This window comes from Azolla caroliniana, unplaced genomic scaffold (assembly GCF_043228905.1).
Source record: "Azolla caroliniana isolate FFs.n. ecotype wild unplaced genomic scaffold, voAzoCaro1.0.p SCAF_9, whole genome shotgun sequence".
In the NCBI taxonomy this organism is placed as follows: Eukaryota; Viridiplantae; Streptophyta; class Polypodiopsida; order Salviniales; family Salviniaceae; genus Azolla; species Azolla caroliniana.
The window spans coordinates 179554-196547 of record NW_028230444.1 but is presented as its reverse complement, the minus strand read 5'-3'; the positions used below and the strand labels follow the sequence as shown (position 1 = coordinate 196547).

At 36.6% G+C, this 16994-nt stretch overlaps 1 protein-coding gene across 1 annotated transcript; it reads right to left on the bottom strand.

Moving 5' to 3' along the window:
• Window positions 1-15434: 15434 nt before the first annotated feature.
• Window positions 15435-16994, bottom strand: LOC147859668 (uncharacterized). Its single transcript, XM_087324667.1, has one exon. It carries the CDS (start codon window positions 16570-16572, stop codon window positions 15460-15462), a length of 1113 nt encoding a protein of 370 aa, XP_087180793.1. The 5' UTR covers window positions 16573-16994; the 3' UTR covers window positions 15435-15459.

Below are 16994 nucleotides of genomic sequence, written 5' to 3'. Positions count from 1 at the left end.
TATGTAATTTAATGGTTTAATTAATGTTTTTTAGTGATTTAATTAATTTAACTTAAATATTTATTTAATTTAATGGTTCAATTAATGTTTTTTTATTAATTTAATTAGTTTAACATAAATGCTTATTTAATTTGGTGTATTTTTGTTTATTTAGTTTTTTAATTAGTTTGACTTAAATGTGATTTGGTTTAAACTTTTAATTAAATGGTTCGGTTTGGTTTCAATTTTCCCCTAAATGGTTTGGTTTACCTTTCCTTAAATAGTTTGGTTTAAATGGCTTGAAAGTTCATAAACGGTTTGGTTTGATTTTTGTTTTATATAGATGGTTTGGTTCAGTTCGGCTTGGTTTCAAGGCCAAGAAACCAAACCGGGCCCATTGCTAGATTTCCGACATTGCAGAGACATGCATGATATATGCCTACACATGCATGTAATATAAGGAGCCTACACACACAAACACAAATAGAGGGGCCTAATAATGTATGTATATGCATGCATATGTATTTGTATAATATAGGAGAAGCTAAAAGAGAGAATAGTACTAGAGGTATGTGATAATTAATGTCCAAATATTGAAGAACATACAAGAGAGAATATTGGACATGATTAATCCTTCAATAATGAAGAGGCTACACCATCAGGCTCACATCCATCGATCTACAAACTAAGAAGCTTCCATAGGAATGACGAGGGCACACACACACACACACACACACACACACACAAAGATGATCGTGAATTTAAAAAAAAGGTTGGGACACCTCAAATAATTTGTTAATGTGTGTCTATGTCTGGGTGTCATGGGAAAAGTGAAACATTGCACGAGGGCTCAAAGAGTGAGTGGTGGTCATGTTAATGTTCTTGTAGCTACGATAGTAGTAGTAGCAATAGCAGTAGTAGTAGTTGTTGTTGTACAAGGGGTGCGTTAGTGATGATGATGATGAGGATGGCAATCTTGAGTTTTGAGCAAAACCTTAAAAGGAGCTCTAGGATGTATTAAAATTTTACACGTATGCAATCTAGATAGGAAGAGGTTACTAAAAGGATAATATTATATGCTTGTGTGTGAGCACGCACGTTGGTTGTATCATGTTTGTACCATTAAAGTGCAATGTAAAAGCATTCATGAGGTTGCCTTGTTGCAATTTAAAATTCAAATGTCTATACATACATGATGGAAGACGCCACAAAAACTCTCGCTCATAATTTTATCTCGAGACGATAATAAAATTGCCCTTTAAAGGCCAAGGCCAATTCAGAGGAGAGAGCACCACCTCCCAAAGTTTTATCTTCTAACGACAACTTCGCCCCTTTGAAAGCCAATTGCTAGCGAGACACCGTGTGAAAATGCACAATGTGATTTCATTTCTCTTCATTTTAAATTTAGACAATTGCCATAATGGACTTTAAAATCTCAAAGCACATAAATATGCATATGTTGTACCTTTATTGTTGGGTCGTCTATCAAGTTAGCAATGGTTTTGTTCATGTTAGAATAGCTATTGATGCTTCATTCAAGGTGACACCTAGTGAGTAAACTACTAAACGATGGCCATTCTTCATCGCATATATTCTAGATCATGTTGCCTATTTCCGAGATGTAACCAATTTATAAGTTGATATATATAATTGCCTAATTTATAATTAGCCATGTCATGATACTAAAGTGGATATTTTGAATGGTCCAACACATGTTAGCTTCATGCACATCACAAATGAGAGGAGAAGCTACAAAAGGGAAGGGTTTGGTGCCTTGCACGTTACGAAGAAGATTGACAGATATAGAGAACAATATGGTTCACATTCCATGATAAGCCCTGGGGTACATCAAAGGTTCCTTTTTGGAGACTGTTTTAGTTGGAGTTATCATGAATACCCATGGGCACAAGAAAGTGTGATAGAGGCAAAACTCAATGCATCGTAGTTTTGAGATACTATAAGTATTGAGGGAGTGAAACCCATGGCAAGGCAAAGTTCACTCCGTTAGAACTATTAAAAGTTTATGCTTGTGGTTTTTTTATACTTTTTTCAAACTATTATGTTGGAAAACATTATAACCTATCCAAAGTTAAGAATTCAATATAAACATTTATCTCTTGAGTTAAGGATATGTTTCGACTTTCTCTCTTCTCTTTGATTGATTAAATCATAATGAAAATAGCTATATTTGTGCTTATAACATGATTGGTAATAGTTTATATCAACTAATTAATATTGCACTTTTATAGTTAATAACAATGAAAGATTAATAAATTTTTATTAATCATGCAAAAATCACAAACATGTTCGATATGCATCCATTTAATCTCCCAACAATCTAATCATACCCTCTGACAATATTTCTAAATTCTAACCATGAAATTAAAATATGTATCACCATCAAGTGAGTTCAATGGCATATTATTTTTAAACACCTTGTTTTCTATTTTAAGGTTGTTTTGAACACCTCGTTTTAAACATGTTTTACATACAATATACCTAGATATTTAAACATTGAATATAGAACAAACAATAGTAACTCATTGAAAATTTTCATAAAAAGGGTTTTACATACGACCTTCACTTCATGTGAGAAACAAGGTGTATATATAGTTAAATCAAGGCCTTGATTCTTGAAAGCACGTGATATACATTGTTTATATTAGAGGTTTATAAGGACCATGCAATGTCTCAAATATATATGCATTGCCAAAACTAGACATGAATGATCAACATTTTAATGCAGATCTACATGGTAATAATGCCCATCATACATGCAAATGCTAAAAACGAAAGCATTTTGTAGCCACTCTAAAGAGCCAATATGGAGTGAAATTGTAGCCACTCTAAAGAGCCAATATGATGGCCTCAAGGGTAGCTCCGATGGAGTTGAAAGACAACGAATAGCCTTCATCCAGCAATGGTCGTCCTCTCCCTTTCTTGAGTCAGTGGGCATCCACATAAGATGGAACTATTGCGTCCCTACATGGATTTGTACATAATCATCTCATCTGTAAAATTTTATAACTAATGGAAAGTTTTTTTTTGGAAAAAAAAGAAAAAGAAAGAGCATTTTGTAGTAAAATGTTGAGGTAGTATGTAGAGGTAAGTATGCTTATGAAGAAACATATAAAGTATTACTAACAATGTCAACATTACCCTTGCTTGGCTTCTTATAGAAGCTTAAATTTGTTTCTTATAGAAGTTTATAGGGATAGGTTTCACCATTTTGAGTTTGAACTGCTCCCTTTTCAATGTTTTTCAGCTCAAGATTTTAATAACTTTTTCTTTGGTTTATTCCCTCCCACGATTACTTATTCTCTTGTCTCTCAGGTATATCTTTCATTGTCCCATGAATTCACACCTAACCCAACAATTTATCTATTAGTTGTGTTTAACTTTTATGGATTAAGATGTATTTAGTGTAATACATCATTATAACAACTAGTTTAAGAAAATAACATGGTTTGGTGTTGTGCACATTTTTTATTTGCCATTTACAATGCCTTGTGGAACCACACAAGACATAAAATGTTGTAATTTAGTGTGAAGTTGATCATTTATATATCATATAAGAGGGTGTAAACCTAATGGACAAACAAAAAAATATTCCTTTTCTGTAGTTCTCATTCTTTACTTGGCACTATGTAAAAGCGGTATGTAGTTCTATAATATAATGTTGAATACAATTTTTAACCATGCTAAGTGTCGTTAGTAAGTAAAAACTAAAATCCATTATTACGTGAATCACCATCTTTTGCCTAGTTTTCACGTTGATCCTATACATACCCACACTCTTAACTTAGCGTCTGTTTTCGATTACCTTAACACCACTGAGTTAACGTGAGCTATGCAACTAAGGTTACAAAATCTTTAGAACAAGGGTTTCACATTGGAACATATTCATATTTATATATTCAAATGTTCATCAAGACATCCATATTTTTGTATCCTAATTGACAATGCTACAAAATCGACGAGACAAAATTGATAATGTTCGGAAACCAATTTATGTTCTATAGAGGGATACATTTAGAAGAGAATATACTCATGCAAAGAAATCAATTTTCCCTTAGGCCGATTTCCTTGACATGGGACATCAACTAAGATGCAAAACCTAGAATATATGCATGTCCTCACAAACTTTTATCATGTAGTATATTGGCCCATCCCTAGAATATAAACTGTGTAATGGAGACATCAATACAAACCTAGCGATGGAAGAACTCCATAGATAGTAGACGATGACCGATCATAATAACAAACAATCAAAGATAACGTCACTATGGAGGGTGTATTTGTCGCGAGAAATAATTTTGAACAGATGTAATCATATGATTTTTGGCCTCTTGCATCAAAACATTTTGTACCAATTTCCTAGCCTGGGAAGTTGGTGTACTGAATCAAAAATATTCTAAGGCATGCAAGAAGCGAACCCAATGCAGGTTATTAATGATTGCACCTATCCTTTATTACTTACATTGATATTTGCACTCTAAGTTTATCTTTTTGTAATTCCTTTTTCCGCACTTCAAGGTTCATTTGTCGTTGTTTTGGCTTTCTAGAATGTTGAATATACCAAATTCCAATTCTTGTCCCTCCCCTTTTGCCTTTCTCGAAGGAAAACATATATTTATACCGCATGCCAATATGGTACTTCGCTTGAATGCATGCCGATGGCCGATTTCCCCACCACTATTAAAAAGTGCACATTGAAAGTCATTTTTACAATCACAAAACCCTAGACACAAGACTCCCCTTACCGTATGTGGTCCCCATGTGACATTCTAGCGTCTACCCATATATCAAGACCCATGAAAAAGACATACATCTTAGTTGAGCTTCTTGTCCTTTCATGTTATGACATGTATTTACGAAGGCATGTCTATCTATCTGCTTGTCCAAAAATAAAATCTGAATCCTAACAAGTATCATGTCCCCATTTATAAAATTTACTTTATCTCATATATCTTTCTTTGAGGATGAGTCAACATTTGTGAACTAGCTCATTGGACACCAAGAAATTAGAATGTCCAAAAATGGATTTGAGTGACGTAACACCATGGAGCATGCACTTGATCACCTTATCAGACTGGATGGCAACCTTTGTTCACGGGAAGATATGGCTACAACCAATGTTTTGTAATAATAAATTATACATGGTAATATAAATTATAGGAGTGATGCTCACTTTGATTGTTATGGTCTCCAAGTATTGCTAGTTTAAATATGTATAAGACTTAAAATATTAATATTATTTCCCTTTTAATAAAAGTCTAAAATCTTAAGATCTAATAAAAAATTAAAATCAATAGTGTTAATCTTACGTACATTCATAAAAATATAGCCACCTAAAAACATACATGTAAAACCCACTTAGCTCTTGCCAATTTTTTCTTGGGGTCCTCAAATCCAACGTTCATTGGTGAGTATGTCCATATGGTGCCATAAGATAGACAACATTACACCATTATTCCTTGTACCATTGATGTTTCACCCTTGCTCGATATCGGTCTCCGCCTTGGTGGAGGCATCAAGAATATCATCATCAATGCTCTAAGACTTGTTGACAACATTATTTTTTCCATGATCTCTTCACTTCAAAACTATCTAATTGTGATCTTCGTTAAACGTTGAAGGAGAGCTTTTAAAGATGGTTGAAAATTGGATTTGATTTTCTGATCACGTGACTTTTTATTATTCAATGTCCATAGATTTTGTTTTCGTTGTTGAAGGTTCAGAATGATATTCCTTATTTATGACATTGCTAATAACAAATGTGGATTTCTTTTAGGTACTAGAACTCCAACCAAGAATTGACAACATTGGTTGATTCAATATCTTTTTAATGAAGGCTTAATAGTTTTAATTCTACCCTCAAATTTTGCCATTCTTTACTAGGAAGATAACTTCCTTGTCTCTATAGTTTACTCTCAACACCGTTGCACCTTGATACATTAACAATTGACAATAACTTGGGAGTGTCTGGCATAACCTGATTAGAGTTGAGGCCTCAATGAGAGGGGGGCAAAAGGGACACCAACAAGAGAGAGAAATAGATAATTTTTATTATTGTTTTTGGAAGTAAAATAGGATCCATGAGACATTCTCGATGTTCAAGAACTTAACTAATGAATGTTGTAATCGGAAGTGCACATTGTCATTGCGAGAGAAATTTGTGCAAGGATTGGGTTTGGTAAAAAATGTGGAGAAAGCACAATAGAATGTAATTAAAGGTAGAGTATTGTATCAAAGTGTGACACTCATTGAACATGTTTAGGAAAAACTGAGTTTAGTCAACTACTCTCATCATTGGTGCCCCAATGCCCCATCTCACATTGTAGTGAGTGTGAGCTAAGTCATTGTTACCAGTTAGGAACACAGTTCACCCTCAGTCCTTCAGGGTAGCTTACAAGGTGATCGTGGTGCAAGGGAATAAGGATGCGTAGTGCGTGATTTGTAAGGCGTAAGGGGGAGACGACTACAACCTAACCTCTGTAGGGGCGTAGCACCCAACACGTACTTACCTTGTGTTTATTGCAACACAGTCTTGTACAGAGAACGAGAAACGGAAACAAGAGACCAATAGACCAATAGATAGAATATCAAGATAAAAGAAGATAAAACTATATTAAAATGGCACTCTCATAATACGCTAGCTCTTTACAATGGTCTCTCGCCCCTTATATACACAAGGCTTCTAATCGGTTACGCTCCCTGTGTAAAACCGTTACACGCGTTAATTTAACGCTCCTAATATAATACTCTATTTTCCATGTGTTATGTCCGGTGGTTACAATTCCGGCACACAACAGTCACATGGGAGCAATGGTTTAGAGGGCAAACAACTGGATAGGCTCTAACATGTATTCATGTGTGGTTTCCCTATTCAGTGAAGATTATGGTTTTGTGGTTAGGCGAAAATATATGTAGTATAATGTATGAAGCATGAGCCTTCACATTTTTCCCATGTCATGATACTTTTTATGTGAAAATAATGCACATGCATATGTGCAGATCTGTCTTGGTGGACACTTGAGTATTACACTTACATTATCAAGCTAGTCTAACAAGTCATCGTATCTCTTGCAAATTACTATATGTATGTTGAGCATGAAATAATTAAGTGATATTCATCCTCCATTAGGTTTTCGTTGCATATCATCATATTTGGGTCATGATGCCTTGATGATACCACCACATCTAAGTTGTGTGAGTGAGACAAGTTCAAAGAAATGTTAAGGCTCTCCGAGATCCAAGGCTAACCAAGATTGGGGGAATGTCATATTCCAATTTTGAGAAATTGGCATTGTGCCACTTCATCCTTAATGCTTTTAGTAATCTATCCTCCATTATCACATACTTCGTAGCATCACCCAAGAGGTCCAATAGAATCTTTTACTTTCCATCTCTTAAACCATTGCATAATGATAAGCACTAAACCAAATGGGACTTCACACTTATTAGTTTTACGTACCTTGCATCCTTTGTTCTAAGCTTGTTTTGGCAATCTATGATTAGAATATTCTTGACTTTTTTGATAGGCTCGTATACTCTTTGTATAGTTAATACCTCTATGGGTAGAGCACATGTTTCTAATTGCATGAAAGCATAGATGTTGAGGATTTTACCCCAATTGTGGTAATGAGGATAGTAACACTCCATGTCAAACTAAGTGAGATAGTAACACTCCATGCTTCCACTCCAAAAGTCGACACTTTGAAACACCATAACATTGAATCACATCAATCTTACTTCCCATCCTTGAGTATCACTTTGGTTGCATTGATTCTCAAACATATAATAACTATCCCAACTCCCTTGAAGTCTAGAATCTAGATTAACATAAATTGTACCTATTTGTAGAGGGGACATTAATACCAAGATATTTGAAAATTTGCACCATTGTATTGGTCCTCTCTTGTATGTAGAAATCGGGTAGTATCTTGGTTGTGTTGCCTTTATTGCCATCATTTTTATTTTGTTCATATTAACAGATAGCCCATTAATTGCCATTACTAGAGAAAAGTTCTCGGCCTATACTAAAGAACTTTGTTGAGTTTACTAAATAATTTTCAAACTTGTTAAATGGAGAAATGGATATTGTGAAGAGTCATATCAATAAAATTTTCATTTAATGACGATATTTCATTACTTACAAAGACCATCAATTGTGCTATAAATTGAGGCGATCGTTTATTCGAATGATGTTCCAACCCTCGACAACTGTCCATTCTTATATTTGAGCAAACATACATGTGTTGGTGGCAACACTACCTTCATCTAGAACTATGCAAGCCCCTATCACCATTCCAATAGTGGGATCAATCCAATGGAAATTGATGCAACACACTGTCAAAGGCCTTGGATGGAAACTAAAAGCAAGCACATTGAGGAAAAATAAGAAAATCAATGACACTCTTAATTGGACTTACTAGTGATCAATAAGCTACTTAAATCGGGTTTATATCTTGTTGTTGATGGTGGTTCTAGGCAAGCTAAACCATTGTGATAGACCACCAAGATATATTTGCACCATCTTGTCTTCATCGACCTTTATGTCGATAGGAGGCAAGAGAGTAGTTGTATAGGCTTTTAATCTTGGAGGTATAATTGCTCATTGACATACTCCATTTTATTTTATTTTATTTCAAAACAAAATATCATTCCATTAGTTTTCAAAAAACATATCAGCTACAAACTACAAAATAGATGGAAAAGAAATGACTATCTCAATGGCTAGCCATAGATCTTTCATTTAACTAAGATCCATCTCAACATCTAAAAATATCATCATAGTAGTTAGAGACCTTGCACAAGCATTCGAGGATAGAGTTGTATAACATCCTCCTTATCATGCTCAATATAGCCCAATAACAGGGCAGGCCATTGTACCAGGCTATATTGAGCAATAACGTCTCAAAAAGCTCTCAGGCTTCAATTATTGTTCCACATTTACGGCACCAACAAAAGGATCTTTTTCCAATCCTTCTTTTGCATTCACCAAAGCATTGTTAAGCACGATATCCTCCTCCATGAAGAGACCTTTATTTATACTCTCATCATGAATATTTTCCCCTTTTACACTAAATCCAGTGTTTCGAAAAGCCTTCAGCTCACCGCATACCACAGTTCACATACCTATCTACCAATGCCTCACCCAACATTACATCCTTCTCAGAAATCCCCTTCTAACAATATGATCCTTAACTTGAAATAAACAAAGACCCTATCAGATTGTGAAATTCAGTATATAGCTAGTTCTGAGCTAGGTCGATGAACAATGCATTCCAAGAGACTATAAATCGAGGCGACGATCTCTTGAAATTTAAAACAAAAAACTCCCAAGGCCAAAATCATTGTATTCCACATCCCTGTATCTCTAAATTGAAGCTTTGAAAATATTTCTTGTGCCTCACCAAATAAACCACAAAAAAACTCAGTTGGGTCATGATCAACATATCCTGTAATAGATACATTCCACAAGAGAACATCTCTATTTGCAAGAGTACAAATACATCTTGTGCATTTAACAGAGATCAACACCTATCATACTTCCCTATCACACTATTCTCAATACAAATATCACTTTGCCATACAATCCCATACAATCTTTGCCTCAGTCTTTGTACTTTCTCAACCCTCCTACTCTTCCACATGCTTTCAAGCATCAGAAATATGGTACAACCTTTGGAACAATGTCTTCCAACTTCATTTGCTGAATACATTTGAAAACATCACTAAAATGTCCATATTCAACATATCCTGCAATAAATGAATTCCATGATACATAGATATGAACCATTTCAATGCTTCTTTAGCATGCTCATGTTCATGTTCAACATAATTTACAATCAACGCATTGCAGCAAGCTATTCCTTAGAAAGAAACCAAAGTAGTTGCGTCTTGAGATAAGCCCTCATAGCTCCTACCTTTGAACCATTTCAATTAACAATCGGCAACGGTTCGGTTTGAGGGGGTCCAAATCGAACCGCTTAAATTTTTTGAAACCTGAACCAAACCGAACCAAACCACGAAACCGTTAAACATTTTTCAAATCTTTAAACCATTAAACCGTAAAAACCGCGGTTTCATGGTTTGGTTTCGGTTTTCAACATAGGTCAAATTTTTAATTTTTAAAAATTTATAATATTTCATTTAAATTTTTTTAAAATTTTTTTAAGATGTTCCTAAAATGTGAGAATAAGGTCTAAAAATGAAAAGATTGTTTAAAAACAAATTAAAAGAAAAAACTATTAAACCGTTTAAATAACGGTTTTTGTCTGTTGAAACCGAACCGAACCGTTAATAAAAACCTAAACCTGAACCGAACCGAATGAAACCACTGAGTCGTTAAACCGCGGTTTAGCGGTTCAATTCGGTTCAAACCGATCCGTTGCCGATTGCTAATTTCAATCCTTCTTCAGCATGCCCATAGTTAGCAACACAGAAGACTTGTTACCAAATGTATACATCCTAATACAACACCGTTTGACTCGACTCATCCTTACCAGAAAAATGAGAAAACCGCTCCCCAAATTTGAAAAGTAAATGAAAACATGATCAAGCCTCCCTATCACACCCTAGAACTACTTCATCGTCCATTAACATCATCCATCTCTACCACTAACTTAGACTAAAAAGATTTTCCTATAAGGACAACTTCCTAGTAGCGTACAACTAATGTATCCAACGTCCTTGACACTCCATAAAAAATGCGTCCTCCTCCCATATCATCATCCTTGTCCAACACAAAATTATTTTTATGTTGTTCAAGTTTGTGGATGACTTCCCCAAGCAAAGTCAAGCCTTAAACCCCCCCCTCAATATCTAGTCTAATAGTACTAGTAGCTTCATCCACCATCAACATCTGGCTATGGTAATTGCACAACGATAGTGCACCGTAGTCCATCAATTACACAATAAAATCTGTCAACCAAAACGAAGTAAGTTATGAAACATATAAAATAAACCTCCATGTCACTCAATAGAAATACTTCCTGCTCCCATAACCTCATCCTTCAACAAAGCGCATTATTATGCTTTTTAGGTATATGGATGACTTCCCCAAGCAAAGCTGATCCTTAAACCCCCTCAATGTCCAGTCTAATAGAAATAGATAAAATGCTTCCTCCTGCCATATCACATCCTTCTCCAACAAAAAATTATTATTATGTTGTTCAAGTCTACGGATGACTTCCCCAACCAAAGCCAATCCGTAAACCCCCTCAAGTTTTTGTTGGTTAGCTCTTGTGATTGTTAGACCTTGAGAGAGAAGTCATTTTTGTTAATGTCGAACATTAGTGTGTTTCTATTTACAACAACTAAAGTAGGTTTGTATAGTTATAAGTACATCTTGGATGATACTACCACTATTATGACTCTTCTCTTCTCTTTGACTTCTCTCTTTCATTAGCTTCATTTCTATCATTATGGTCATGGAGGTAACACCACATGGTTTCCATGTGTTGTAACCATCACAATCAACACCATGCTTTAGTTGTCACTACTCATCATGTGCCCAATGATTGTCATTGCCACCAATTACTTCCTTCCTACCATCATGCTCCACCACATACGATTGACATTAACTTTGTTTCAGTAGTATCCATTTCATTACGTGGTCACCATGTGTTATTTAGGGGCGGTGCCTTGAAGACCTCCAATCCCCCAAACTTGGTAAGGACTATGAAGCAAATTTTGGCTCTTCAATTGATTTTACCTACAGCATGGAAGTCTATGACATAGTCGTAAACTTGTACGAGGGCTAATAAAGCTTGGAGTAGGGTCATGTAGTAACCAAAAACCTTTACAACCACGATCATACTCAATGATGTGCACGTACAAGATTCGTAGAACAATGTGGGGGCATTGTCATTTCTTGGCATAGTTGCAAGAATGACACATGCCACTTGATCATGTCTTCTTTCTCTTATCCGGCAAAGGCGAACATTGATAGATAGATACATCACGATAATTAAGGCAAAACATAGTTGGCATGGCATGTCCGCTCAACTTCTTAGTGGTCATCAAGTGTTGGGAAACTTGGTCATTGTGAACCTCCATCAAATCAAGGGCTATGAGTTGGGAATGAAACTACTACAATTAAAGAAGAGGACAATGGAGCTACCACAAGTAGATGGAGAATTACTCTTGGGCCAGACAGAACTTGAAGAACAGATGTCACAATGCATGACTTTCAGTGATGGCTTCAATCTCTTGAGATGTCATGAATGAATTGATCAAGGTGTACTGACTCATCCTAGCTGTGTAAGTATAAGAAAAGGGAGGTAGAGGAAGTCCCATGAATAAGTTGTGGCAGCTTGATTGAGAGTGTTGTTGTAGGTTATAGAGTTTGTTAACGAAGTGAGGTTCATTGTTATGGCGATGTCAGGATTTCTTTTACATCCCCTTTGCAGTCTGGCTTGATGAGTACTTGCTCATCCTAATAAACATAAAACAATGAAGTAATGGAATTCCAATTCATAAGTAATGGCTGCTTGAGAACCATGTTGTAGGTTATATGGAGTTTGTCACATTCAACAAAAGTTGTCTTCAATCTCAGTCACAAAAGATTCTGGAGAAGTGCTCAGGAAGACTCCACCAACAGGTAACACCAAGCTTCATCACTATGTTGGCTTTTAACGGAAGGATTTATAGCTCCATGCACTCCATTTTCGATTTGACCCTCTCGCAGCAGCAGACATTCAATTGAGTCTCCACAATGTTTCTTCATCACCACTTTCATTCACACTCTAGAATCCTCTTTTTCTTGTAGATTATAGATTCATCTCCAACTCATAATGTGTTAAATTCATACCATTCTATTGGGGGTGTTTAACTTACCTGGTTTGTTTTTACAAACTTCCTTGGATTCGAGGTGGATAGTGATTATGTGGGTCAAACATGAAGAGTACTTTCGCTCATAAACTAGGCTGGGGACTTAGTGGATCAACTTGACAAGAAGGTTAATCACTCCGGGCACAAGGTGTGAGAAGATCCAAGTGGTCCTGATAGTGCCTGCAATGTAGAACAGTGAGATATATCAAAGGGATGACTCTAGTATGATTTTCTGAATAGCTATCTCAAGGAAGAGGGTGTTTTTGGAGCAGCCATTAGGTTTTGAGCTACCCATTTATGAACACAAGGAAAGATATTTCTCTGTTTCTCCTTGAGTAGTAGATATGAAAGGATGTGACATAAATTTGGTGTCTATCAATTGACTGAAGCATTACTGCTGCAACCTCATTCATCTGAGTAAACTACATCTGGCACACTCTTGCTTACAGTATTTCCTTCCCTCGAAAATGGCCAGTTGTCCCCATTTGTCCTTATATTTTCCTAGTTATTATAATAGTGGTGCTTCACAAATACTCAAAACTAACAAATGAGCCACAAAACCCCAAGTGTTGTTTGTTGTCGGACTTGCAAGGATTATTGAATAGCTTCTACACAAAGTAGAAACTAAGTTGAAGATTAACAATGAAACATGCATGCAAGCATGCACAAAGTAGTAGCTCAGAAGGTAGAAACATCTAGAATATAGCCAATGTACTAATTAGCATGAATGATGGAAAAGCTTTTGCACAATTATATGATTGTTACACATAGAAACTCTAATTACATGGCCCTCACAATACCACAACATAGATACAATTGTGTAAATTTCCCATCTTCCACTTGATAGGCTTGTTACGAAGATAACAAAGAAAATGGGACAGTGATCCGCATAACTCTACAACAAGAGCCGAAGTAAGTCATGGGTAATCCACTTCCATTGTTGGAATTGTTATGCACTCTTTAGTTCTCAATTTCCATAATACTGAAATACATATCCAATGTTGAGTTTGGTAGTCTTTCCATACATTCTCGGAATAGTCAGAACTTGAAATTTCGACTTTAGTTGTTTTATTCACATCAAGCACAAACACCCTTGGTCTTCTGTTCCACTAAATTATGTTAGCATTATGTTCTGAACTTCCTCTCAATGCTTCTTCATGTCAAGGTTAGACATGAATTTGCTAACTACTCCTACCACATATGTAATGTCGACTCTAGGTGCCCACCCTAAATGCATCACAATGTTGTTTCCACTCTTCATGTCCACATTATCATGTAATTATTCTGCATTAGAAAATGAAATTGAAATTTAATATTGGTCTTGTAAGAAGTGGCATGTCACAGGTATAAATCTGTATTTGGAGGTGGCTAAGGTTTAGATAGACTTTATTGAAACCTTATCATTATATATCTCCTACCTTTAGAATGATCTTTCCTGGGGATGCCAAATAGGATCCCTTAATTTGGTGGTGTTAGTGTGAAACTTGTATGACAGTTTCTTCAAAAAACATTTCCCCTCAGGTTATTCTAGTTTGAAAGAGAATCATTTGGGAGTAGTGTCCAAAACTAGCCTAATCTCTCATGCCTTGCTTTTTGGATCGATTAACTTGGCTCGATACCTTAGCTAAATACCCAATCTATTTGTTTTCATGACCAGGAGTTCAGTAAACATCTCTATATTACGTTAAATTCCGACTTATCATTTTCATGATCTAGTCCATCTGATGTTTTGAAATGTCGCCAGCATTTTGCCAATTGATAGGAAGCAAAGGTATTCTGATACAAGAGCCTATTTATGAGAAACAACACAATACATCACAATGTAACGTGGAAAAGCCTGTTGGAGAGAAGAAAATAAATCATACAACCAAGTCCAGAAACCTATCCACTGTCACCAAAATAAAAGGACAACAAGGTCTTATTTTGTATGAACTCAGAGTTTAAGAAATGAAACATGAGTAAAAACAAACACTAATCACTAAACCCAACAGTATAAGAACACCACCAAAGACATAGTTTGATACTGCAAAAGAAGAAGATGAAGAACCTTGGGGGTTCCGATGGCCCACTCCTCACACGCATAAACTGCTCTACTTAAAATCTGCAATACATGATCTTGTCCATGACAATGAAACAATTGACCGTAACTTCTTGTTGTCAATCCCTCTTAACTACTTTCGTTAAAACTTGATGTGCTTTGGAGCTATTGTTTTTCGTTATTAATCCTTTCTTTGCGTACTGTTCAATTAAAACTCACCAGACTCGTTGTTTTCCTGCCATTATGTAGATCCATATCGAGTTGTGTTACTAAATTACCAAAATGGTTTCTCCATTTTAATTGCGCCATCGAATTTTTGTTCCACAAATGAGTGGTTCTCAACATAATTTAGATTTCTGATTGAACATTCCCTGCTACAAATTCCTCTGACCTCTAAGTCGAATTTAAATTACTCGCAAGTACTCCATTCAAAAGCAACGCCCACTCAATCGTTGAGAATATATAAAGAGAGAAGAGTACTGCTGAAACACTCGAAAAGATTGGCAGAATTCTGCAAATCATACAATGTATCACAATTCCATGTGTGTGTGTGTGTGTGTGTCTGTGTATAATCTGATTCATTAAATTATATGCAATGATTATTAGAGACCAAGCTTAAGGTTGAGGTCTACAAAGGCTATAGGTTGCTGATGATGATTATCATCATTTAAGGGATTAGACGGTTTATCAATAGTGGTATGTGCAGAAAGGTGGGTATCGGCACGAGATGAAGCAAAATATTGGCGATGAACATTATGAAAACCATGGCTCAGAAGCGATTGGTGGGGCGAAACATGGTGAGAATCGAGGTCGACCAGGTCTTGGGATACATGATTTAGGTAATTATTGTTGTAGTTAACACCCGGAATTGTTGGCCGGGCCGGATGCAAGCAATGGTATGACAATGATGATGAAGATGATGCAGGATAGCTCGCCGGAGATGGTGCTCCGAAGGCGGCTCCAGAACCTCGGAACACGCGTGCCGAATGTGGTTCTACCAACACCGATACTGCCACCCGTTGTGGAATCCTGCTGTTGTTGTAGCAGTAGAAGGGATTATTATGGACATAGCCCTGGTTATAGGCATCGCGGCCCGAAGCAGAAGCATTGGCAGTCATGGCCGCCATCATCTGCGCCGCTGCCTTGTGGGATATGCTTCTGCTAGCTTCTATGGCCACTCGCTTCGCGTGCTGCCTCTCCCTCTTGTGAGCATTCTGATGCCCGCCCAACGCTTGGGAGCTCGCGAACTCGCGGAAGCAGAAATTGCACTCAAATTTACGCGCACCCGCACCACCACTGCCCGAAGAAGGCCCAAGATCAGCAGCAGCTGATGCCTCATTATGATCTTCTAAGGAAGCTTTGTCATCATGTGCTTCTCCATCCTCATCCTCATCCTCATCATCATTATACTCATCTTTTCCTCCTCCATCTACTGTAACCAAGTCACCATGTCCTAATTGCAATGTCATCTTATTTGAGCTATGCTCGTCGGCCTCCTGCTTCATCTCAACCGCCGCATTGGCCTCCCGCTTCGTCTCCGCATCTCTAAGTATTGATACCGCTACATCTAGTTCGGCGGCCGCAGGGTCACGGCCACTAACTACTAGGCTCGGGTCACCACTAACATCACCTAGGGATGCAGAGCTATCATTGGCATGGTAGCAACTCCATAGGGACTTCGATTGCGCCATTTGGTGGTGAAGGTTTTGGTTCATGCACTACTAGTGCTCATGAAGAAACAATCTATACGATCAATGTTGTGTAAATCTAGATATTTATATTGGTCGCTACGACAACAAGATGATGATTGTGTAGGGTGTGTGTTAATTAAAGCCTGATGTCCTCACATGGGTTCTGGTACACTAAAGATAGATAGATGGGTAGATAAATAGATAGATAGATAGATTACCGTCTTTTAAGACTAGTCCGAGACATTGGCCTATGAGACGGGAAACGAGGGGATACAGCTCTTAAAATAAGAGTACAAGAGAACACATCTTAACATGAGAGTGACTTGTTAATATTGCAAAGTCATTATACATTGAAAATGAAGCCCAAACTATATCTATGTAGTGTTGAACTACCTCGGACATGTATATATTATACTATCCGTAAGTACCTCTCCCACCTTATTATA